Source organism: Gadus chalcogrammus, chromosome 9 (genome assembly GCF_026213295.1).
Source record: "Gadus chalcogrammus isolate NIFS_2021 chromosome 9, NIFS_Gcha_1.0, whole genome shotgun sequence".
NCBI lineage: Eukaryota > Metazoa > Chordata > Actinopteri > Gadiformes > Gadidae > Gadus > Gadus chalcogrammus.
Genome location: NC_079420.1, coordinates 12,362,180 through 12,386,238, shown reverse-complemented (window position 1 = coordinate 12,386,238; position 24,059 = coordinate 12,362,180). Strand labels below are relative to the sequence as shown.

Genomic DNA, 24,059 nt, shown 5'->3' with positions numbered 1-24,059 from the left:
CACAAACCACAAACCAAACCAGTTGATCCAATCGCACTTTATTCACAAACCAGTCTCAATTTATTCACAAACCAGTTGATCCATTCTCAATTTATTCACAAACCAGTTGATCCATTCTCAATTTATTCACAAACCAGTTGATCCAGTCTCAATTTATTCACAAACCATGGTCAGGATGACAGAACACCCCAATGTCAATTAAATAAAGGAATAAACTCTAACTTAGTCAGGGTTAGTCACTAGGACTTGGGCTGCATCAGGATGCTTCAAGAGGTAGGGTTCGACTTGTGCCGCTGCAAGGGATTAGAGACTAGACAGAGGGAGGGTTGGACCAGGGTTAGGGTCAGACTAGGGTTAGACTAGGGCTAGACTAGGGTTAGGGTTGGACTAGGGTTAGGGTTTGACCAGAGTTAGGGTTGGACTAGGGTTAGGGTTGGACTAGGGTTAGGGTTTGACCAGAGTTAGGGTTGGACTACGGTTAGGGTTGGACTAGTGTTAGGGTTAGACTGTGGTTAGGGTGAAACTAGAGTGTGTTAGGGATAGACTGGTGTTGGAGTTAGACTGTGGTTAAGGTGAGACCAGGGTTAGGGTAAGGGTGAGATTAAGGTTAGACTGGGGTTAGGGTGAGACTGGAGTTAGACTGGGGTTAGGGTTAGGCTGGGGTTAGTCTCAGCAGCGTGTTTTTTCCAGGTTGGAGTCCGACTTGCTGATGAAGAGTCGCTTGAGGAAGAAGAGCTGCAGGTAGCCGGCCCCCAGGATGAGGACGCTCTGCGCGGCCGACCAGCCGGTGACGTAGCGGCCGGCCGCCTGCTGCAGGAAGGAGTCGGCGCTCCGTCGCATGCGGCCCAAGTTGTAGAAGCGGAACATGTGGAAGACATGCTTCTCCACGCGGTACGACGTCGCCTAGCAACACAAGGGTTATAGTCAGCAGTCACCAGGAGGGTTAGGGCTAGTCACCAGGGGGGTTAGTCACTAGGAGGGTTAGTCACTAGGAGGGTTAGTCACCAGGAGGGTTAGTCACCAGGAGGATTGGGATTAGTTACCGGGAGGGTTAGGGTAAGTCACCAGGAGGATTGGGATCAGTCACCAGGAGGGTTGGTCAACAGGAGGATTGGGATTAGTCACCAGGAGGGTTAGTCACTAGGAGGGTTAGGGTTAGTCACCAGGAGGGTCAGTCACCAGGAGGGTTAGGGTTAGTCACCTGGAGGGTTAGTCACTAGGAGGGTTAGGGTTAGATACCAGGAGGGTTAGTCACCAGGAGGGTGAGGGTTAGTCCCCAGGAGGGTTAGTCAATAGGAGGGTTAGTCACAAGGAGGGTTAGGGTTAGTCAACAGAAGGGTTAGGGTTAGTCACTAGGAGGGTTAGGGCTAGTCACTAGGAGGGTTAGGGTTAGTCACTAGGAGGGTTAGGGTTAGTCAGCGGTCACTAGGAGGGTCAGGGTTAGTCAATTGGAGGGTTAGGGCTAGTCGCTAGAACGGTTAGGGTTAGTCACTAGGAGGGTTAGGGTTAGTCACTAGGAAGGTTAGGGTTAGTCAGCGGTCACTAGGAGGGTCAGGGATAGTCAATTGGAGGGTTAGGGCTAGTCACTAGGACGGTTAGGGTTAGTCACTAGGAGGGTTAGGGCTAGTCACTAGGAGGGTTAGGGTTAGTCACTAGGAGGGTTAGGGTTAGTCAGCGGTCACTAGGAGGGTCAGGGTTAGTCAATTGGAGGGTAAGGGCTAGTCACTAGGACGGTTAGGGTACGTCACTAGGAGGGTTAGGGTTAGTCAACAGGGTTAGGGTTTGAGTTCTGCTCGTACCTCAATGACAGCCAGTGTGCTGTTCAGCTTTTGCCGCGCCTCCTCCTCCTCCTCCTTCTGCTGCTCCTCCTTGGTCCCGCCTGGCGCCTCGCCGTCGTAGGAGACCCCGAAGCTCAGGGAGATCTGCATGGAGCCGAAGCGGTTGTGGAAGTTGTTGAAACACATCTGGTAGAAACCTGGGGACACGGGGACAGGGTTACAACTTCCTCACCCTCACCCTAACCCTCACCCTAACCCTCACCCTAACCATCACCCTAACCCCCTGAGTGACAGAGGGTGAGGGTTAGGCTGAGGTTTAGGTTAGCCTTAACCCTGACCCTAACCCTCATCCTGTGATTCCCCTGAGGTTGGCCCTGACCCGGGGACAGGGAGACATCCTCAGAATTACGTTGGTTAGCTAGGTATCAGGTTAGAGATGGTAAGTTAGGTATCAGGTTAGAGATGGTAAGCTAGGTATCAGGTTAGAGATGGTTAGTTAGGTATCAGGTTAGAGATGCTAAGTTAGGTATCAGGTTAGAGATGGCAAGTTAGGTATCAGGTTAGAGATGGTTAGTTAGGTATCAGGTTAGAGATGGTTACTTAGGTATCAGGTTAGAGATGGTTAGTTAGGTATCAGGTTAGAGATGGTTAGTTAGGTATCAGGTTAGAGATGGTTACTTAGGTAACAGGTTAGAGATGGTTAGCTAGGTATCAGGTTAGAGATGGTTAGTTAGGTATCAGGGTAGAGATGGTAAGTTAGGTATCAGGTTAGAGATGGTTAGTTAGGTATCAGGGTAGAGATGGTAAGTTAGGTATCAGGTTAGAGATGGTTACTTAGGTATCAGGTTAGAGATGGTTACTTAGGTATCAGGTTAGAGATGGTTGGTTAGGTATCAGGTTAGAGATGGTTAGTTAGGTATCAGGTTAGAGATGGTTATTTAGGTATCAGGGTAGAGATGGTTAGTTCACCCGTTTCCTCCGTCTTGAAGTCCACCTGACCGGAGGCGTCGTCCACAGTGGACACGAGCAGACTGCTGGGAGAATTCACCGTCACCGAGAGATGGCTGTCATGGCCGACGCCCGTCACCCAGAGGACCTGAGGGAGGACAGGGAGAGTCACCCAGAGGACCTAGGTAGGGCTAGCTAAGGCTAGGTAAGGCTAGGTAGGGCTAGCTAAGGCTAGGTAGGGCTAAATAGAATAAGGTAGGACTAGGTAATGCTAGGCGGGGTTAGGTAAGACTAGGTAGGGCTAGGTAAGTCTAGTTAGGACTAGGTAAGGCTAGGTAGTGCTAGGTAAGGCTAGGTAGGATTAGGTAAGGCTAGGTAAGACTAGGTATGGGCTAGGTAGGATTAGGTTAAGCAAGGTTGGGCTAGGTAGGATTAGGTAAGGCTAGGTAGGACTAGGTAAGGCTAGGTAGGATAAGGTAAGGCTAGGTAGGGCTAGGTAAGGCCTTACCTGGAAGCTGAGGTAGAAGGTCTCTCCCTTGTGGGCGAAGTGCCAGAAGCAGTCCTGCCCGGAGCCGTGGAGGACCACTGAGAAGTCGTACTGGTCCTGGCCCCAGAACAGGTCCTGGTCCGTCATACCCGGGTTCAAGTCTTTCGAGGGTCCAGGACTGGCAGGACCCACCAGGACCAGGACCACCACGAGGAGACACAAGGGGAGCTGGGGAGCCATACTGGAGGTCTACTACTAGTACTTAATAGTACTAGACTATTGCTGTCGACTGTCGTCTAACTGGTCTCTAACCGGTCTGTAACTGGTCTCTAAATGGTCATACTGGCCCTCTGCTCGTTCCCTCGTCCGACTGGCAGCACTGGAGACGAGCTGATGATTGACCTGCTGGGAACATCTGGTCCACTCTCACACACAATCTCTCTCTTACACACAGTCTGAGAGTGTGAGTGAGTGAATATAGGTAACCGCACGCACGCACGCACGCACGCACGCACGCACGCACGCGCACACGCACACGCACACGCACACGCACACGCACACACACACACACACACACACACACACACACACACACACACACACACACACACACACACACAGAGAGAGAGAAAGAGAGGGAGAGAGAGAGAAAGAGAGGGAGAGAGAGAGAGAGAGACACACAGAATGAGAGACACAGTAAAGACAAACAGAGCCCTGTCAAGTTTTGTCCCGGCATCCATAAGACTCTTGGATGGTTTAACCCCTCCTTGAACTGTATGCTCTTGTTTTAATACCTGGAATCGTTTTAAATTATTTATTTATTTATCCTCCACTATGGAGGTACTAATACTATTTATTTATTAGGCTTAGGCAAGGATTTTTATTTTTATTTTCTGCAGGGCTGATGGTGTTGATGTTTGCGAGTGTGTGCGTGTTTTTCTTTTGTTTATTGTATGTACTGTTGGGTATGGACACACCCTGCTGCTCCTCCAAATCTGAAGTTCCTAACGGAAAAATAAAGTAATTTGAATTTGAATTGAACAGAGAGTGAGACAGAGAGAGAGACAGAGACAGAGACAGAGACAGAGACAGAGAGAGAGAGAGAGAGAGAGAGACTCCCGTGTGATTGGCACTTAGAGACCGAGGAAACCAGCTCAACCAAATCATGAACTTTAATTCCCAGATCTGTGAATTATAATACAGACAAACATTTGGCAGTGACTTCAATTGAACACACTCCGCAGCAAATACAAATTCTGTTAAGAAAATAATGAAGGCGACCTGTGATAATTAGGCAGCAATTTTAAAAAAGGTCTAAAACACCTTAATGAGCCTCAACTCTGGGGGAGTGGAGCCGATCACTCTTAAGTCAGAACGCTGAATTCACTTAAGAATTATCTGAAATCCACTTTCGGCTACACCTGCAGATTTTAGGATTAGAAATAAGATTCAGGCTTTAGTTTGCTTGTTTCTTAATGAGTTTCCTCGTTAAGAGACAGTTTGACAGTGACAGGTCACATTAAATCCAACCTCCAACCTACAACATCCACTAAAAATGCAAAACTCTTTCATTAAATAACTAAAAACCAAGAGCAGCTGGGACCCCAACTAACTCACTAACTAACTAACTAACAACTACCTACAACAGCTACTGCAGTCAGATCTAAACACTGACCTGCTCCAGCATGTGCTCTAGACCCGGTCTGGACCACGCGGTCAGGACCCAGTAGGGTCTGGACCCAGTAGGATCTGGACCCAGCGGAGGGGGTCTGGACCCAGTGGTCTGGACCCAGCAGAGGGGGTCAGGACCCAGTAGGGTCTGGACCCAGCAGAGGGGGTCCATCCCTTTTAATGTTGCTACTGGAAAAGTGCATGAGGAGCCTCCAGCAGTCTGGAGGCAACATGGGAGGGAGGGGGAGGGAGAGAGGGAGGGAGGGAGGGGGGAGGGAGTGGGAGGAGAGACTGGTCCGGGCCCAAGGGGCCAGTCAGGGCTCTGACGGGGTTGATGTCATCGTCAGTGTACAGGGGTCATGGGGGTCATGGGGTTCACGTGGGTCATGGGGGTCATGGCTCACGCTTGGGGGTGACGTAGAACCCTGGCACACGGAGTCTTCAGTCCGGAGTCCGGCAGTGGCTGGACCAGCAGATGGACCAGGGGCGATGGAGGTGGTGGGGAGGGAGTCGGAGTTGGTGGGGGTTGGGGAGGTTGAGGTGGTGATGGGGGAGGAGGTGGAAGTGGCGGTTGGGTAGGTGGTGGTGGGGGAGTTGGAGGTGGTGGTGCTGGCAGTGGTGGGGGAGGTGGAGGTGTTGGTGGTGCGGGCGGTGGAGGTGGTGGTGGGGGAGGTGGTGGTGGTGGGGGCGATGGTGCTTGGGGAGGGCGAGGTGGTGCTTGGGGAGGGGGAGGTGGAGGTGGTGGTGGGGGAGGTGGGGGTGGTGGTGGTGGTGGGGGTGGTGGTGGTGGGGGAGGTGGAGGTGGTTGGGGAGGTGGAGGTGGTGGTGGGGGAGGTGGAGGTGGTTGTGGGGGAGGTGGTGGTGGTGGGGGTGGTAGTTGTGGAGGTGGTGATGGGGGAGGTGGAGGTGGTGATGGGGGAGGGGGTGCTGGGGGAGTTGGAGGTTGGGGTTGGGGTGGGGGTGTGAGCGGGGCTGGGGGTGGAGATTGGGTTGGAGCTGGAGGAGGGGGTGGAAGTACGGGTGGTGGAGGTGGAGGCGGGGGAGGTGGGGTTGGGGGTGGTATCGGAGGTCCCACGGAGACGGGGCGGTTGGGTGTGAGAGTCTGAGGAGGGGGGCTGGAGGGGGGCGGGGGGGTCCACGGGGCCACGTCTCTCATCTCCCCTCAGGGGTGGAGGTATGGGGTCTGCCTGGGTCCCGGGCGGGTCCTGGGGGTCCGGCCCTTGCGGCCCGGGGGGGTCCAGGGTCACGGAGCGACCCAGGGGCCGTGTTCTCGCCCTGGACTCTGAGGGTCCGAGCGGAACCCCGCCCCCCACCGTCTCCCTCCTGGTCAGCCGGCGGCCCCCCTGAGGGCCCCCCTGAGGGCCCTGCGGAGCACAGCAACACTTCAAGAACCAAGCATAGCTAACACTAGCCACATAGCACAAGGTGGTAGAATGGCAGTGTGTTAGCGTAGCCCAGGGTGGTAGAATGGCAGTGAGTGTTAGCGCAGCACTGGCTGGTAGAATTGCATTGTGTGTTAGCACAGAGATGAGTTTTATTGTCATGGTCTAAGTAAGCTTAGCGGAGGTTTTGAGCTTAGCGGTTAACATGTGTCAGAATAACGGTGGGTGTTAGCATGCGTTAGCTGTGATGGTGGCACCTTGCTGCGGCCCAGAGAATCTCTTCTTACCGCCTCCACCCTGAAGGAAATAAAGAAACCTTCAGCCTCCACCCGAAAGCAGTTTACACCACCAGGGGGAGACACCACCAGGGGGAAACACTTTACACCACCAGGGGAAACACTTTACACCACCATGGGAAACACATTACAACCCCAGGGGAAACTCTTTACACCACCACGTGGAAACACTTTACACTACCAGGGGAGGAAAATCTTTACACCAGAAGGGGAAACACTTTACACCAAAAGGGGGAACACTTTACACCACCAGGGGGCAACACTTTACACAACCAGGGGGGGAAACACTTAACACAACCAGGGGGCAACACTTTACACTACCATGGGGGGGGAACTTTACACCAGCAGGGGGGAAACACTTTACACCACCAGGGGGCGACATTTTACACCACCAGGGGGAGTAACACTTCAACACCACTAAACACACTTTACACCTCCGGGGGGGGGGGGGGGGGGGGACTTTACACCAGCAGGGGGCAATACTTTACACCACCGGGGGGGAAACACTTTACACCAAGGAAAACACGTTACACCACCAGGGGGAAACACTTTACACCACCAGGGGGAAACCCTTTACACCCCGAGGGGTGTGTAAAGGGTTATGGTTTAAAAACAGACCTGCAGACTTCCTGTTGGCGCCGTCGGCCATCTTGTTTCAGCCGTTGGACAAAGGAGTGAGCTAAGAGTGAACAAAGTTATTACTAAGGAGTGAGCTGAGAGTGAAAGAAGTCATTAGTAGGGAGTGAGTTGAGAGTGAACAAAGTTATTACAAAGGAGTGAACTGAGAGTTGAATTGTGTCACTTTAATATCTATCTGAACCATCAAACATACAGTATAAGGTGTCGACCGCTCCTTACCCAGAATGCCTCTGGGAACAGAGAGAAGTTTGATTGGCTCTTCATCTGCCGAGAGTCCGGACGCTTTCTGCAGAACGCGAACGATCTCAGTGTTCTGAAAAAGAGGATACTACTCACTAAAAATACTATATACTACTAAACACTACATATACTACTATATACACTAGTATACACCACATATATTACTATATACACTACTACATATATTACTATACACTACTATACACAAGTAAACACCTCATATACTACTATACACTACTAAACACGACATATACTCCGAAATAAACACCTATGTATACTACTAAATACACTACTATATATACTACATATACTGCCATATATACTAGGGCTGCTCGATTATGGAAAAAATCATAATCACTATTATTTTGGTCAATATTGAAATCACGATTATTCAAACGATTATTTTTGAGATTCAAAACATGATGTATTTATTCAGCATGTCTCTCCCAAAAACACTTTGTAACTGAGAACTTAGAAATTTCGCCTTAAAAAAATACACAAAATAGTCAATTTTTTTTTTTAAATATGCTAAAAAGGAAAAAGGAACTACCTTTCGTCTTTATTTTTTACATGAAAAAGTAGTTACGTTACTGTATTAATGCGTTTCTTACTTTGTTACGTGTTACACACAACACTGTCTACCATCACACGGTAATGTCAAAATCCATACCGTAGAGCAAATTCACACCGGTATACTTTCTAAACCTTTTGTACCGTACTCCCCTACTACATGTACTACTATCTATACACTACTATACATACGTCACAGGTCAGAGTTCACAGGTTCGATGCCCACCTTGCCTCCCAGCTGGAGGGCGGAGTCTAGCGGGGTCTTGTGCTGGCGGTTCCTCAGGTGGGCTGAGGCCCCGCCCCCCAGCAGCAGCTCCACCAATCCCAGGTGACCTCCGCGCACTGCCTCATGCAGCGCTGAACTGCCCTGAGCGTTCTCCACATTCACCCACGCCCCGCTCTGGGGAGAGAGACACTAGGTTACTACAGAGACAGAGACTTAGTTACTACAGCTAAAGAGAGAGAGAGTGAGAGTGAGAGTGAGAGTGAGATTGAGAGTGAGAGTGAGAGTGATAGTGAGAGTGAGAGTGAGAGTGAGAGAGAGGGAGAGACTTAGTTACTAAAGCGAGAGAGAGAGAGAGAGAGAGAGAGAGAGAGAGAGAGAGAGAGAGAGAGAGAGAGAGAGAGAGAGAGAGAGAGAGAGAGAGAGAGAGAGAGAGAGCGAGAGACTACCACCTCGAGCAGGATCTGGGCGATGTCCAGGTGTCCTCTCATGCAGGTGTTGATCAGAGGAGTGTTGCCATAGTGATCTTTCTTATTCAGCTTAGCCCCGCCCTCTAGCAACAGACGCACAACCTGACAACACACACACACCTTATCATTAGAGTGCTGATGGTCTCCAGTTGAAACCACTGGACACACACAGACTCTTCTAGTTCTAGTTAGTTGAGACTCCTCTAGTTCTAGTTAGTTGAGACTCCTCTAGTTCTAGTCCTAGTTCGTAGCAGGTACCTGTGTGTGTTGGTTCTGGCAGGCCAGGTGAAGGGGCGTGGCCAGCTGGGTGGTGCGTGCATTAAGCTCCGCCCCGTGGCGGGCCAGGAGGCGGACCAGGGTGGCGTGGCCGTGCAGAGAGGCCACATGGAGCGGGGAGAAGCCGTCGGCGTTGGCGCTGTTCACCCACACACCGCCGCACTGCATGCTGGGAGCCTGGCACACACGATGTGGTTAAGATTACACTTATGTAGTCTCGTTGTACGTTGTATAGTGATGTGTAAGTTGTGTAGGGTGTGTAGGTTGTGTGGTGATGTGTAGGTTGTGTAGTGATGTGTAGGTTGTGTAGGTTGTGTAGTGAATTGATGTGTGGTGATGTGTAGGTTGTGTAGGTTGTGTGGTGATGTGTAGGTTGTGTAGGTTGTGTGGTGATGTTTAGGTTTTGTGGTGATGTGTAGGTTGTGTAGTGATGTGTGATGATGTGTAGGTGGTGTACTGATGTGTAGGTTGTGTAGGTTGTGTGGTGATGTGTAGGTTGTGTACTGATGTGTAGGTTGTGTGGTGATGTGTAGGTTGTGTACTGATGTGTAGGTTGTGTGGTGATGTGTAGGTTGTGTACTGATGTGTAGGTTGTGTGGTGATGTGTAGGTTGTGTACTGATGTGTAGGTTGCGTAGGTTGTGTGGTGATGTGTAGGTTGCGTAGGTTGTGTAGGGATGGGGTGTGTAGTGAGTGTGTAGCAGCAGGAGTGTACCTTGTGTGTGTTGGGGGTGCAGGCTGGACATTGGCACAACGGGTGGCAGAGGGGGGGGCTTGGAGGGGGCTGGCCCCGCCCTTGATCTTCCTCCTCCCACTCCAACAGGTAGCGCACCTACACAAACACAGGCATTCATATTATACCGCTACCTGACAGACAGACCGGCATGAAGACAGACATGCAGACAGACAGACGTCTCACCATCTCCAGATCACCATCAGCCACAGCACGCAACAGCTTCTCCACCTGTCAATCAGACAAACACTTCCTGTCAATCACACAGAGTCACATGAGGAGAATGCTATCAGAAAAGGGGAGGACCTTGTGTGTTGGGCGGGGCTTACCTCTCGGTGACGGACAGGGTGAGGGTCTGGTCTGGGGTCAGAGGTTAGAGAGAGGACGCTACCGCTAGCACTACGGCTACCGCTAGCACTACGGCTACCGCTGCTGTCTGGAGTACGAGTCCAGCTGCCTGGGGACTGAGCAAGCAACATACACAGATATGTACTGAAGTACATGATATGTACCAGTATATATACACATCATTCACCATAAAGACATGTATTTATACACATCACGTACCATAAAGACATGTATTTATCCATACACATATAATCATGTATCATGTACTATAAAGACAGTTATTTATACACATGCATCATGTACCATGAAGACATGTATTTGTAAACATATAATACTGTATCATGTACTATAAAGACATGTATTTGTACACAAATAATCATGTATCATGTACTATATAGCATCAATACAGATAAGGTGCGTCAGGTGACTCACATTTCGCCCCCGCAGTCCAGACAGTGTTTGGGGCGACTCCAGCAGAGCTACAACCTACACACACGCACACACACACACACACACACACAAACACGCACACAGAGACACACACACACACAAAGATTCAAATACATACACCCCATGCACACACATTGACAAACACACATACACCAAGACACACACACTACACACACAAACAGAGACACACGCACACACACACATACAACGCACAAACCAACACATTCACATACACACACGCGCTGTTTGACCACCAGCACACACCAACACACATGGTTGGACCAACTGAACCACCTCTCCTCAGTGAGTGAGGCTGTGTCGCGTGATGCTGTGTCATGTGATGCTGTGTCATCTGATGCTGTGAGGCTGTGTCAAGTGATGCTGTGTCATGTGATGCTGGGTCATGTGATGCTGGGTCATGTGACCTTGGTGTTGAGGGCGAGGCTGAGGGCGGTCTCCCTCCTGTGGTTGAGCCGGCTGGGCCGCGCCCCGTTCTCCATCAGCACCCCGACCACGCCCTGGTAGCCCCAGCGGGCGGCCAGGTGCAGCGCCGTGTCGCCGCGGCCGTTGGCCACGTCCAGGCGGACTGCCCGCACCTCGAAGTACACCAGCGCCTTCACACACTGACACACACCCCTGGTCACTATGGTTATCTGGAGCCACGGGGCCGTGGGGGAGCATGCGTGCACACATCATCATGTATCATGTACCCTAAAGACATGTATTTGTACACTTATGATCATGTATCATAAAGACATGTATTTATTTTGGACACATATAATCATGCTTCATGTACTATGAAGACGTGCGTGTGTGTGCGACCGTGTGTGTGTGTTTGTGCCCTACGTCCTCGTGGCCGTGCGTGCACGCCAGGTGCAGAGGGGTGTTCCCACAGTCGTCCTGCGCCTCAGTGTTGGCCTTGTAGTGGAGGAGGAGGAGCTAGAGAGAGAGACACACACCACATTACACACTAATACACACCGCCAGGTCACACCGCTACTAACACACTGGAGAGAGACACACACACCTCACTACACACTAACACACACCTCCAGTACACACCGCCACTAACAAACTGGAGAGAGAGACACACACCTCACCACACACTAACACACACCTCCACTAACACAGATCTCAATACACAGTGACACAAACCCCCAGTACACACCTCACTTACACACTGGAGAGAGACACATACCTCACTAAACACACCTCTAGTAGAGAGACACACACACCCACCACTAACACACACCTCATTAACACATTTCCACTACAAACCTCACTACACACCTCCACTAGATCTCAAAGTTCTTCAGTACTTATTATACTAATATCATAATATATATGTCATATATAATGTCCTTATTATATATTTATAACCGTATATATTTATTTAGACCAGTGATGAAAAGTTTGACATTAAAGAACAAAGACAGCAGTGAGTCTAGTGTTGACAAACTGTACAGAGTGGTGGATGAGCTGAGAGAGGAGTGAGACAAGTTAACCTCTGGAAGAAGAGTGAGACAAGTTAACAAAGGGAAAAGGGGGCTGGCTGTAGTCTTTTCGCTCGGTTCTCCGTCTCAACAGAAGGGCTAGAATGGAACTAAAAGACAACAATCAGCCCCCCTTTCCGTAATGAGCCAAATACCCGAGACAGGACCAATAGTCAAATCTTCGGTGTAAACCACTCTATTTCGTCCTAGACAGACCAGAAAGGGGGCTCAATGTTCAAAATACCGGAATTGTCCTTTAATAATGTTGGTGTTCATAATAACTTCAAAGTTAACAAAATTATTATTAATTATTTTGTTATATTTATTAATTATTTTTTATGATGTTATTATATTGTTATTTGGTGGAACAAGTGTTACAGCATGCTAGGCTAGTTGTGTTGCTGTCTTAATAAATAAGACATCTTCTAACCATTCATTAGCTTGGAATGATTATATTTTTATTCTCTCTGATGTTGTGAATCACATTAGAGAGACACCTTCACATGCTCTCTCTCTCTCTCTCTCTCTCTCTCTCTCTCTCTCTCTCTCTCTCTCTCTCTCTCTCTCTCTCTCTCTCTCTCTCTCTCTCTCTCTCTCTCTCTCTCTCTCTCTCTCTCTCTCTCTCTCTCTCTCGGAGGCGTGGTCTGACCGTGACCCCCTGATGACCCCGGCGGCAGGCCAGGTGGAGGGGGGTGTGGCCATGGAGCTCCGTGGCGTTGACCTCTGACCCACAGAGGACCAGGAAGTCGATCAGCTTTGCTTGACCTGACACAAACACACAAAAATGAACAAACACACACATTAACACACAAATGAACACGCACACACTAACCACGGCTCATGGAGGACAGGAAGTGACTCACCACACAGGGCGGCCATGTGGAGGGGGGTGTGGCCTTGCTCGCCCCTGGAGCGAGAGGTCACTACAGACGGGTCGCTCAAACGCCTACAATAAGATACACACACAATATATATACATGAGAGAGAGAGAGAGAGAGAGAGAGAGAGAGAGAGAGAGAGAGAGAGAGAGAGAGAGAGAGAGAGAGAGAGAGAGAGAGATTGATTACCCGGGCAGCTGGAGGTCACAGAGGTGACAGGAGCAGAGAGGATGACACGTCCTCAGATCTTCATCACTACGGAGAATCCTCCGCACATCCTCTTCCTCACCCCGCGCGATGTGCTATACACACACACACACACACACACACACACACACACACACACACACACACACACACACACACACACACACACACACACACACACACACACACACACCACTCCATTGTGTTGGGGTCTCAGTGTGGGGGTCTCAGTGAGGGGGCCAGTGTGGGGGTCAGTGTGGGGGTCAACGAGGGGGACAGTGGGGGACAGTGGGGGTCAGTGAGGGGGTCAGTGGGGGTCAGTGGGGGTCAACGAGGGGGTCAGTGGGGGTCAATTAGGGGGTCAGTGAGGGGGTCAGTGAGGGGGTCCGTGGGGGTCCGTGGGGGGGTCAGTGAGGGTCAATGTGGGGGTGAGTGGGGGTCAGTGGGGGGGGTCAGTGAGGGTCAGTGTGGGGGTGAGTGGGGGTCAGTGGGGGGGGGTCAGTGAGGGTCAGTTGGGCTCAGTGTGGGGGTCAGTGGGGGTCAGTGAGGGGGTCAGTGTGGGGGTGAGTGGGGGGGGTCAGTGTGGGGGTGAGTGGGGGGGCAGTGAGGGTCAGTGTGGGGGTCACCTGCAGCAGGCGGTCCACGGGGGTCTGGGTGCTGAACAGGACGCAGTCTGGCTGCCCAGGAACCTGTGGACACAACGAGACCGGCTGGAACCAGTTCAGTCCTGAACTCACAGCTTCAACACATCGGGTTGAGTCAGTGAGTGAGTGAGTGAGGGAGGGAGGGAGGGAGGGAGTGAGTGAGTGAGTGAGTGAGTGAGTGAGTGAGTGAGTGAGTGAGTGAGTGAGTGAGTGAGTGAGTGAGTGAGTGAGTGAGTGAGTGAGTGAGTGAGTGAGTGAGTGAGTAGGTGAGTGAGTGAGTGAGTGAGTGAGTGAGTGAGTGAGTGAGTGAGTGAGTGAGTGAGTGAGTGAGTGAGTGAGTGAGTGAGTGAGTGAGTGAGTGAGTGAGTGAGTGAGTGAGTGAGTGAGTGAGTGAGTGAGTGAGTGAGTGAGTGAGTGAGTGGGTGTGTGGGTGGGTGGGTGGGTGGGTGAGTGAGTGAGTGAGTGAGTGAGTGAGTGAGTGAGTGAGTGAGTGAGTGAGTGAGTGAGTGAGTGAGTGAGTGAGTGAGTGAGTGAGTGAGTGAGTGAGTGAGTGAGTGAGTGATTGAGTGAGTATGTGAGTTGGTGAGGCTCCTACCCGCGCTGCGTGGTTGAGTCTCCCCAGGCTGATGAACTCCACGGCCGCCATGAAGGTGCTGAGGCAAAAGCTGAGCTCCTCCCCCCCACACACACACACACTGAAGCTCTTGATGTAGCTCAGGTTAGACACCCTACGGAGCGCACACACGCGTGCACACACACATACACAGACACACAAAGTCACACACACAGTTGCACAAACTGATATTCAAGCTCTTACATTGAACCTCTTCCAGCTCAGTCACAATCTTGAACTAAAACGGGGGTCAGGGTTATTATGAGGGTTCAGAGGTCAGAGGTCAGGGCCTACCAGTTAGGGATGTCTGTCTTGAGGAGGAGGAAGAGGATGGTCGAGAGCAGCTGGTCAGTGTCTACCGCCTCCATGTTGACTGTAGGAGAGACTTAACATCACTAACTATAACTAACTATACATGACCACACTATAACTATACATGAACATGACCATACTATATCTCACTATACATGACAATACTATAACTAACTATACATGACCACACTATAACTATACATGACCACACCATAACTGTACATGACCATACTACAACTATACAGGACCATACTACAACTATACATGACCATACTATAACTATACATGACTATATTATAGCTAACTATACATGATCACCCTATATCTAACTATACATGTGACCATACTATAACTATACATGACCTTACTACAATTAACTATACATGACCATACTATACATTTACATGACCATACTATAACTAAGAGACTTTACATTCAATACTGCCTCATCACTAAAAGTACTGCCTCATCATTATAAGTACTGCCACTGATAACCAGTCAGACCTACAGTAGAACCTCTGTCCTCTCCACAGATATCCAGGCCTACAGTAGACCCTCCCTCTGTCCTCTCCACTGATAACAAGTCAGACCTACAGTAGAACCTCTGTCCTCTCCACTGATAACCAGGCCTACAGTAGAACCTCTGCCCTCTCCACTAATAACCAGGCTTACAGTAGACCCTCTGTCCTCTCCACTAATAACCAGGTCTACAGTAGAACCTCTGTCCTCTCCACTAATAACCAGGCGTACAGTAGAACCTCTGTCCTCTCCACTGATCACAAGTCAGACCTGACTAATTCCTGTGTGTGTGTGTGTGTGTGTGTGTGTGTGTGTGTGTGTGTGTGTGTGTGTGTGTGTGTGTGTGTGTGTGTGTGTGTGTGTGTGTGTGTGTGTGTGTGTGTGTGTGTGTGTGTGTGTGTGTGTGTGTGTGTGTGTGTACCTGTGTGGTTGGGGGTGTGCAGCACGGTCATGATGACTCCTTGAAGACAGAGCAGTTTGAGAAGGGGCGAGGTGGACAAGTTCAGCTGGCTCAGCTGTCTCTTGGCTCGACTCAGGTCGGTGCTGTGGACAAACACAACCACTAGCATAAAAATCATACATTTAACCCGAAATGGGAGGAGTGGGGGGTCACTGGCAGCAGAGGGTCAGAAACCATTGGTTGGGTGAGCTTCCCTCTGGGTGATCTCTGTGAACTGACCTCTTGGTGACCTCTAGTGAGCTTACCTCTGGGTGACCTCTAGTGAACTGACCTCTTGGTGACCTCTAGTGAGCTTACCTCTGGGTGACCTCTCGTGAACTGACCTCTGGGTGACCTCTAGAGAGCTGACCTCTTGGTGACCTCTAGTGAACTGACATCTGGGTGAGCTCTAGTGAGCTGACCTCTCGGTGACCTCTAGTGAACTGACCTGAGCTCAGTTTTCATCCCCACGTCGGCCGGCTGAAGGTCCTGTAGGGCCCTGGTGGTCTTGTTGAACGTTGCATCCTGCGCACACAGCACACACACACTATGAGACACCATTTGTAAGTAAACATTCACTCAGATACTCAATCAATCTGAATGAGATATATATATATATATATATATATATACACACACACACGATAACTAGGGACACATTGGACAATACACTACCTGGCTGGCCTCAAGACTCCCCATGAACTTAAAGAGCAGCTCATGGATACCATGATGGAGGTGGATCTAGAGAGAGGACAGGGGACACATTATACCATGATGGAGGTGGATCTAGAGAGAGGACAGGGGACACATTATACCATGATGGAGGTAAATCTAGAGAGAGGACAGGGGACACATTCAGTGGACGGACAGGAAGAGACATTGGACACAAGGATGTTCAACAGACAAACCTCCAGCGCCTGCTTGATGAGCCTCATCTGGGCCTCCTGCCGGGACAGGAGCTTCTAGAAAACAGGAGAGGAAGATTACGAGGAGACTAACGAGGAGGAGACTAATGAGAAGGGGAGGGGACTAACGAGGAGGGGAGGAGACTAACGGGGAGGGGAGGAGACTAATGAGGAGGGGACTAACGACGAGGGGAGGAGACTAAGGAGGAGGGGAGGGGACTAAGGAGGAGGGAGGGGACTAAGGGATGACTGACGACTCACCAGGCGAGGGTCCCTCAACAGACACTGGAGACATTTGTTGGAAAGAGCGTTCACTGCATCCTAGGAAGGAGGAAGGGAACCCTTAATGCTAGGATACTAAACTAGGCTAAGACCATGTGATAATATAGCTAGCGTTGTTATCATCTCGCACACACACATCTTTGGAACACATACTTTGTCCAAGTGATAGTGAGTCTTAACATGTGGTGTTAGTTAGTCCTGTTCTAGTGATAGTGAGTCCAACCAGGTGGTGGTGTTAGTTAGTCCTGGTGATAGTGAGTCCTACCACGTGGTGGTATTAGTTAGTCCTGGTGAAAGTGAGCCCTACAGGTGGTGGTCTGGGGTTAGTTAGTCCTGGGGTCCTGTGACCCCAATGTGGAAACTCTCTTTGTTGTTAAGTCCTTTTTATTTGACTAGAGAATTCGGGTGTATTTTACTCTTGGTTTTATACGTGCCTCCCAGCGGCAAGATGTCACTGGCAACTGGAACAATATCGGACTGTGTTCATGAATTAGAACTCAATTACCCCGACGCACCGGAAATAGTGCTCGGGGTTTGAATCAGTGATGTCTGGAGACTATGCTAGCTGGATTTGAACAGTATATTAAAAAAACAAAAAACAGAAAAGACAATATCTTGGACCAACGCTTTGTAAACCTCAAAGGCGCTTATGCATCCAAGTGTAAGCCACCCATATTGAATTCGGATCACAATGTTGTGCACATGATTCCAGTGTACAAGACTAAACTTAAGAGAAGTAAACCCAAAAAAAAAACACAAAGAAATCTGCAGGGCCGGATGGAACGCTTTTCTGTTGAGGAACTATGCAACCCATCTGTCTCCAGTGAGGCAACACATTTCAAGCTTCTGTTGACACACACAATGTCCCGCTGTCATGGAAAACTTCACATGTTAAACCTTTGCCCAAGATTCCATGTTCAAAGGAGTATAAGGATAATTATGAAAACTCTAGAAAGAATTCTGCTCCGACATTTCATCTGTACCACAGACAATAATCTCGACTCATATCAATTTGCCTATGAACAGGGCTGTGGCTCGGAAGCTGTTACCTCTTTAGTTCATATTATTTCGAAACATTTAGACAAACCCAAGACCAATGCAAGAGCATTGTTTTTTTTTTTTTTCATCAGCCTTCAATACCCTTCAAGCAGACATTCTGTTAGCAAAAATGGTCCAGTAGGTACTGAATCCATACCTAATACATTGGTAAGCTTAATTTCTCACCAACAGAGTACAGTTTGTAAAGGTAAACAGACCCCTTTCATCTGCCATTACAACCAATGTTGGGGGCCCCCAGGGTTGTATGAATTTAGCTATGCTTTTTACGTTCTACAAAGATGATTGTCGTACAGACACAGCAAAACAATTTATAATTGTTCACCAACACCAAGAAAACCGAGGAGATTGTATTTGGCATTCCGTTTCTCTTGTGATCCATGAAGAAAAAAATCAAGCAGTTGTCCTCATTAAGATACTGTACTTGGGGGTAACCATAGACCATCAGCTTCATGGAAAGACCACATTGACAAAATTTGCAATAAAACTAAACAAAGAATCTGGTTACTCCGCCGACTCAGATCTTTCAGAGCAAGTCAACCAATTCTTTATTATTTTTTTAGCCGTTATGATGAGATTTTTTCAGTACTGTAACACCACATGGCACAAGACTGTCTGCTTCTTAAAAATCAAAAATGCTCCACCAATTGAAAACCTGCTCAAAGATAATAGGTCAACCCCTCTAGAAACTTTATGAATCAGCCTACCAAAAAAACATACTGAGGTTGGCTAACAACATTTCCTCCAACCCTAACCCCGTCCGAAACACAGAGTATAATCCACTACCATCTTACCGGAGATAGGGTTAGATAGGGTTCCAACATTGAAAAAAGGTTAGACTGAAGCACTCTTTTGCTCAACAGTCAATCCTAGAACTGAACCAGGCACTAAATCCCAGACCGGTAGCCCGCTGATGGGCCTTTTATGTTGTCGTCTGTTGCTGTAATATCATGATCAATTTATGTATTTTATTTTAATTGCGGGTCCTGTCTTGATGTCCTGTTTTTGATGTCCGGCTTTGATGTCTTGTCTGTGATGTTTGTAAATAGAGCTGCTTAGGATGCAAGACAAATTTAAGAATTGTTCTGACGATAAAGTATTATCGTATCGTATCGTAGTTAGTCCTGGTGATAGTGAGTCCTACCAGGGGGTGGTCTGGTGTTAGTTAGTCCTGGTGATAGTGAGTCCTACCAGGGGGTGGTCTGGTGTTAGTTAGTCCTGGTGATAGTGAGTCCTACCAGGGGGTGGTCTGGTGTTAGTTAGTCCTGGTGATAGTGAGTCCTACCAGGGGGTGGTCTGGTGTTAGTTAGTCCTGGTGATAGTGAGTCCTACCAGGTGGTGGTCTGGTGTTAGTTAGTCCTGGTGATAGTGAGTCCTACCAGGGGGTGGTCTGGTGTTAGTTAGTCCTGGTGATAGTGAGTCCTACCAGGAGGTGGTCTGGTGTTAGTTAGTCCTGGTGATAGTGAGTCCTACCAGGGGGTGGTCTGGTGTTAGTTAGTCCTGGTGATAGTGAGTCCTACCAGGAGGTGGTCTGGTGTTAGTTAGTCCTGGTGATAGTGAGTCCTATCGGGGGGTGGTCTGGTGTTAGTTAGTCCTGGTGATAGTGAGTCCTACCAGGGGGTGGTCTGGTGTTAGTTAGTCCTGGTGATAGTGAGTCCTACCAGGTGGTGCTGTAGACCCCTCCCCTCCTGGTCCTTGAAGCCCAGACTGAAGGCTGCGATGAGGCGGTCTAGTTTGAGGGTTGGGGGTCCCAGGAAGTTACGGGCGTCCTCGAGGGTCCGGAGGGTGTAGGGGGTCCGGTCCGGCCCTGGGTCCCGCCCCGGGTCCGGGTCTTGCTGGGGGTCCAGCGGTCCGGCCAGACACAGCAGGCTGAAGCTCTGCTCGCGGTCGTTGTAGAACGTCTCCTCAAACAAGATGGCCACCGACACAGCGGGTTCGATCCCCAAGACAACACGCTGGTCACGGATACACACGTCCTACACAACAAAAACACACACACACACACACACACACACACACACACACACACACACACACACACACACACACACACACACACACACACACACACACACACACACACACACACACACACACACACACACACACAGTAGAGCAGGGGGTTAGGTCAGCAGACACACGGTTAGGGTCAGGGTTAGTTAGTAAGGGTTAGTGTTAGTTAGTTAGGGTAAGGTTCAGGGTTAGCTGGTTTGTGTAAGGGTCAGTAAGTTAGGGTTGGGGTCAGGGTTAGTTAGTAAGGTTAGGGTCAGGGTTAGTTAGTTAGGGTTAGGGTTAGTTAGTTAGGGTCAGGGTTAGTTAGGGTCTGGGTTGGTTAGTTAGTTAGGGTAATAAGTCAGGGTTAGTCGGGGTTATTTAGTGAGCTAGTCAGGGTTTGATTGTTAGGGTTAGTTAGTAAGGGTCAGGGTTAGTTAGTTAGGGTTAGTTAGCTAGTAAGGGTCAGGGTTAGTTAGTTAGGGTGAGTTAGTTAGGTAAGGTCAGTCAAGGTTAGGGTTAGTGAGTCATTGTTAGTAAGTTAGCGTTAGTTAGGGTTAGGGTCGAGACAGCAGACCTACGCTTCCATCGGCGGTCTTGAAGCCATCCTCCACAGGAAGTAGAACGTAGCGATCAAACCGTGGGGCCGCGTCCGTGCTGAGCGACACGCTGCCGGAACACGGAACCAGAACCTACAGGACAGGAAGTAGAACCCATCAACAGGAAGTAGAACCCATCAATAGGAGTTAGAACCCATAAAACCACTGGAGGTAGAAACAGTCATAGAGATTAGTTAGGGTTAGGGACTAGTTAGGGTTAGTTGTTAGGGTAAGGGAGTAGTTAGGGTTAGGAACTAGTTCGATTTAGGGACTAATTAGGGTGAGGGTTAGTTGTTAGGGTTAGGACTAGTTAGGGTTAGGGACTAATTAGGGTTAGGGTTAGTTCTAAGGGTTAGGGACTAGTTAGGGTTAGGGACTAGTTAAGGTTGGAATCCAAATGGATCACATCCGAAAGCTGATATTATACATCATATCGGTATCATATGAAGGTCTGAGAGCTGGGATATGGAGTGAAGGCGCATGAGGTTGGACTGCACTGTTCATATTTGTTCTTGTTAAGTGTGTGTGTGTGTGTGTTTGTCCTGCCCCCAACTGTGGCTTTACTGAAGCTTAAACTGCTGCCTCCAAATCCTCCAAAACTTTGTGATCTTCATCTTTCATGATCAGAGTGTTGTGATAATGTGTTGTGTGAAAATGTGTAACATGATAATGTGTTGTGCGATAATGTGTTGTGTGAAAATGTCTTAAGTGATAATGTATTATGTGCTAATGTATTTTCTGTTGTTGGATAATTTGTTGCATGATAATGTGTTTTGTGATAATGTATTAAGTGATAATGTATTATCTGATGTGTGATAATGTGTTGTTTGATTATGTGCGATAATGTGTTGTATGACAATGTGTTGTGAGATAATGTATTGTGTGATAATGTGCTGTGAGATAATGTATTGCGTAATAATGTGTTGTGTGATAAAATGCGATAATGTGTTGTATGATAATGTGTTGTGTAATAATGTGTTGTGTGATAATGTGTTGTGTAATAATGTGTTTAATGATAATGTGTTGTGTGATAATGAGCGACTCACCACCCCGTTGACCTGGGCGACGCGGCTGCAGAGGTCCGGCCGGCTCCGCTCCAGCTCCCGGTAGAAGGGGTTCCTCAGGAGGTCCTCGTCGTAGCCCGCCATGGGACAGCTGTCTGGGGGTCAGAGGGTCAAAGGTCACCGTCTGGGGGCCAGGGGGTAAAAGGTCACATTGAACCTCTGCCTACCTTCTGGCGGTCAGAGGGTCGAAGGTCACAAACGCTCTGGTCTGGTTCAAAGATCCTGCTGACTTAGTCTGCCCTAGTTAAGTGAGTCTACCCGAGTTACTGTATGTGAGTCTACCCTAGTTAAGTGAGTCTACCATAGTTAGTGAGTCTACCCTAGTTAAGTGAGTCTACCCTAGTTAAGTGAGTCTACCCGAGTTACTGTATGTGAGTCTACCCTAGTTAAGTGAGTCTACCATAGTTAGTGAGTCTACCCTAGTTAAGTGAGTCTACCCTAGTTAAGTGAGTCTACCTTAGTTAGTGAGTCTACCCTAGTTAAGTTAGTCTACCCTAGTTAAGTGAGTCTACCCTAGTTACTGTTTGTGAGTCTAACCTAGTTAGTTAGTCTACCCTAGTTAAGTTAGTCTACCGTAGTTAAGCGAGTCTACCCTAGTTAAGCAAGACTACCCTAGTTAAGCAAGTCTACACTAGTTAAGTTAGTCTACCCTAGTTAAGTTAGTCTACCCTAGCGAGTCTAGCGGTACCCCAGTCCTGGTCTGTCCTCTACTCTCAGAGGGCTGAAGACACTCGCCTCATGACCTCCTCCCACCTCCTTCTCATCATGGAACTAATCTGATAATTTCAACTGGAAATCATAAGATGTCTTCAGATCTTTCTAGTGATGTGATTGGTCCTACAGTTCAGGATCACACACACACACACACACGCACGCACACGCACACACACACACACACACACACACACACACACACACACACACACACACACACACACACACACACAAGAGAGGCATGATTGGGATTCTCAAGAACTGAGGTCATGTGATCGTTCAGCTGAGGCCCGAAAACGATCCTAGGACCCCCGGCGCAGACCCATGTGACCCCCACCTTCCATACTATAGCAGCACACACACACACACACACACACACACACACACACACACACACACACACACACACACACACACACACACACACACACACACAATCAATATCCAGCATTAACAAGTCAATATCAATATCCAAGGTAACAATGTTGGTAACTATACTGGTAGATATACTGGTAACTATACTGGTAACTAATATACTCGGCCTGGCTCGGCAGGTGTTCCCAGATCAAACAACACACCTGATCAGAAGCGGATATCGAGTCCACGTTGGCGGTTAGTAGTGGGTCCTCCGCGTCAGATCGGGTCAGCGGTATCGAGTCCCGGTTAGACCGACCCGTTAGTAGCCGTTCGTACCGGGTCAGCAGATATCAAGTCCACGTTAGACTGTTGGTACCGGGTCCTCCGGGTCCTACGGCCTCAGAGCGGGTCAGCCCCGTTGGTACCGAGTCCTCCCGTTAGTACCGGGTCCTCGCGTTGGTACCGGGTCCACCCGTTAGTACCGGGTCCTCCGGGTCCTCTGGGCTCGGGTCCTCAGAGCTCCACAACAACACGGAGGAGGAGAACCGCTTCCTGGAAGGGGCGGGTACCGGTTAACGGGGCGGGTCTGGCAACCCACGGCGGAGGTTGCCAGACTTCAAAGTGAAGACACGTAAACAAAACGATGGAGACAAACAAAAGAACACCTCCCCAGCCCAGACACACACATACCCTAACGTTTAATTACAAATAACTCAATTATTAATGAAACGCAGTGCCTTAATTAATCAGAATATTTTCTTCATCTCTAGCGGTGGTTTATTATGATTACGTGATATCAAACAGAACCAGTGTTGAGTTAGTAATAGTAATTAGTAATAGCGGAGAATGTATATAAAAAGAGAGAACGTCTATAGTAATTAATTCTTCCCATGGACCCTCCTAGCCAGCAGGACCGAGTTTACGACAAAAACACAATTTACAGCAGCTCAACTGCAATGTCGTCATGGGAACGAGTGGGTCGAGCTCGTAAGTCACGCCCCTTCCGCTAGACCTCCATCCTTTAATAGGTCTATGCCTCATCCGGACCTAGGAAAATTAGAATGGAAGTCAATGTAAAGTAATTTATATTTACTGGTCCAAGTCATTAAATGCCTTGGATTACACATATGGTTTGTGTGGGTCTAAATAATAATTGTTTATGTTGAGAGTTTGACAGTATGATTCTTAGGCTAACAGCTCTGGTTGAAAAAAACTCCCAATTGAAATGCATTGGTATGAATGTCGTTCTCTGTTGCGCTTAACAGTCCCTCCAGAAAAATGTGGCGGTTTTTTTGCGATTGTTGCGGCCAAAAATCCTTGATTATGTTGCACATTTTCTTAAAAAATGCGATGAAATATGCAATTTTATGCAATGAAATTGTGGGAACGTGCAAAAAATGGCTGCTCTTGTGTGAAGTAAACGCAATTTTTTTCAAATTTCTTCTAAGATATATGTGACTTTTTTGCAACGAAAA

At 48.8% G+C, this 24,059-nt stretch overlaps 2 protein-coding genes across 2 annotated transcripts; both read right to left on the bottom strand.

Annotated features, from left to right (window-relative positions):
- Window positions 1–30: 30 nt before the first annotated feature.
- LOC130389723 (transmembrane emp24 domain-containing protein 6-like) lies at window positions 31–3,592 on the bottom strand. Its single transcript, XM_056599652.1, has 4 exons — window positions 3,235–3,592; window positions 2,748–2,874; window positions 1,800–1,975; window positions 31–903 (listed from the first exon to the last, which is right to left on the bottom strand). The coding sequence occupies exons 1-4, from the start codon at window positions 3,451–3,453 to the stop codon at window positions 670–672; spliced, it is 756 nt and encodes a 251-aa protein (XP_056455627.1). The 5' UTR covers window positions 3,454–3,592; the 3' UTR covers window positions 31–669.
- Window positions 3,593–5,277: 1,685 nt separating this feature from the next.
- ankrd27 (ankyrin repeat domain 27 (VPS9 domain)) lies at window positions 5,278–23,126 on the bottom strand. Its single transcript, XM_056598805.1, has 29 exons — window positions 22,806–23,126; window positions 21,496–21,608; window positions 20,432–20,542; window positions 19,520–19,834; window positions 16,782–16,841; window positions 16,524–16,577; window positions 16,291–16,356; window positions 16,064–16,140; window positions 15,598–15,719; window positions 14,640–14,718; window positions 14,328–14,460; window positions 13,715–13,777; window positions 13,071–13,183; window positions 12,867–12,949; window positions 12,653–12,768; window positions 11,357–11,449; window positions 10,936–11,133; window positions 10,493–10,546; window positions 10,042–10,176; window positions 9,899–9,943; window positions 9,695–9,811; window positions 8,963–9,157; window positions 8,687–8,806; window positions 8,238–8,411; window positions 7,421–7,514; window positions 7,181–7,241; window positions 6,524–6,563; window positions 5,960–6,248; window positions 5,278–5,309 (listed from the first exon to the last, which is right to left on the bottom strand). The coding sequence occupies exons 2-29, from the start codon at window positions 21,595–21,597 to the stop codon at window positions 5,278–5,280; spliced, it is 3,141 nt and encodes a 1,046-aa protein (XP_056454780.1). The 5' UTR covers window positions 21,598–21,608; window positions 22,806–23,126.
- Window positions 23,127–24,059: the final 933 nt, after the last annotated feature.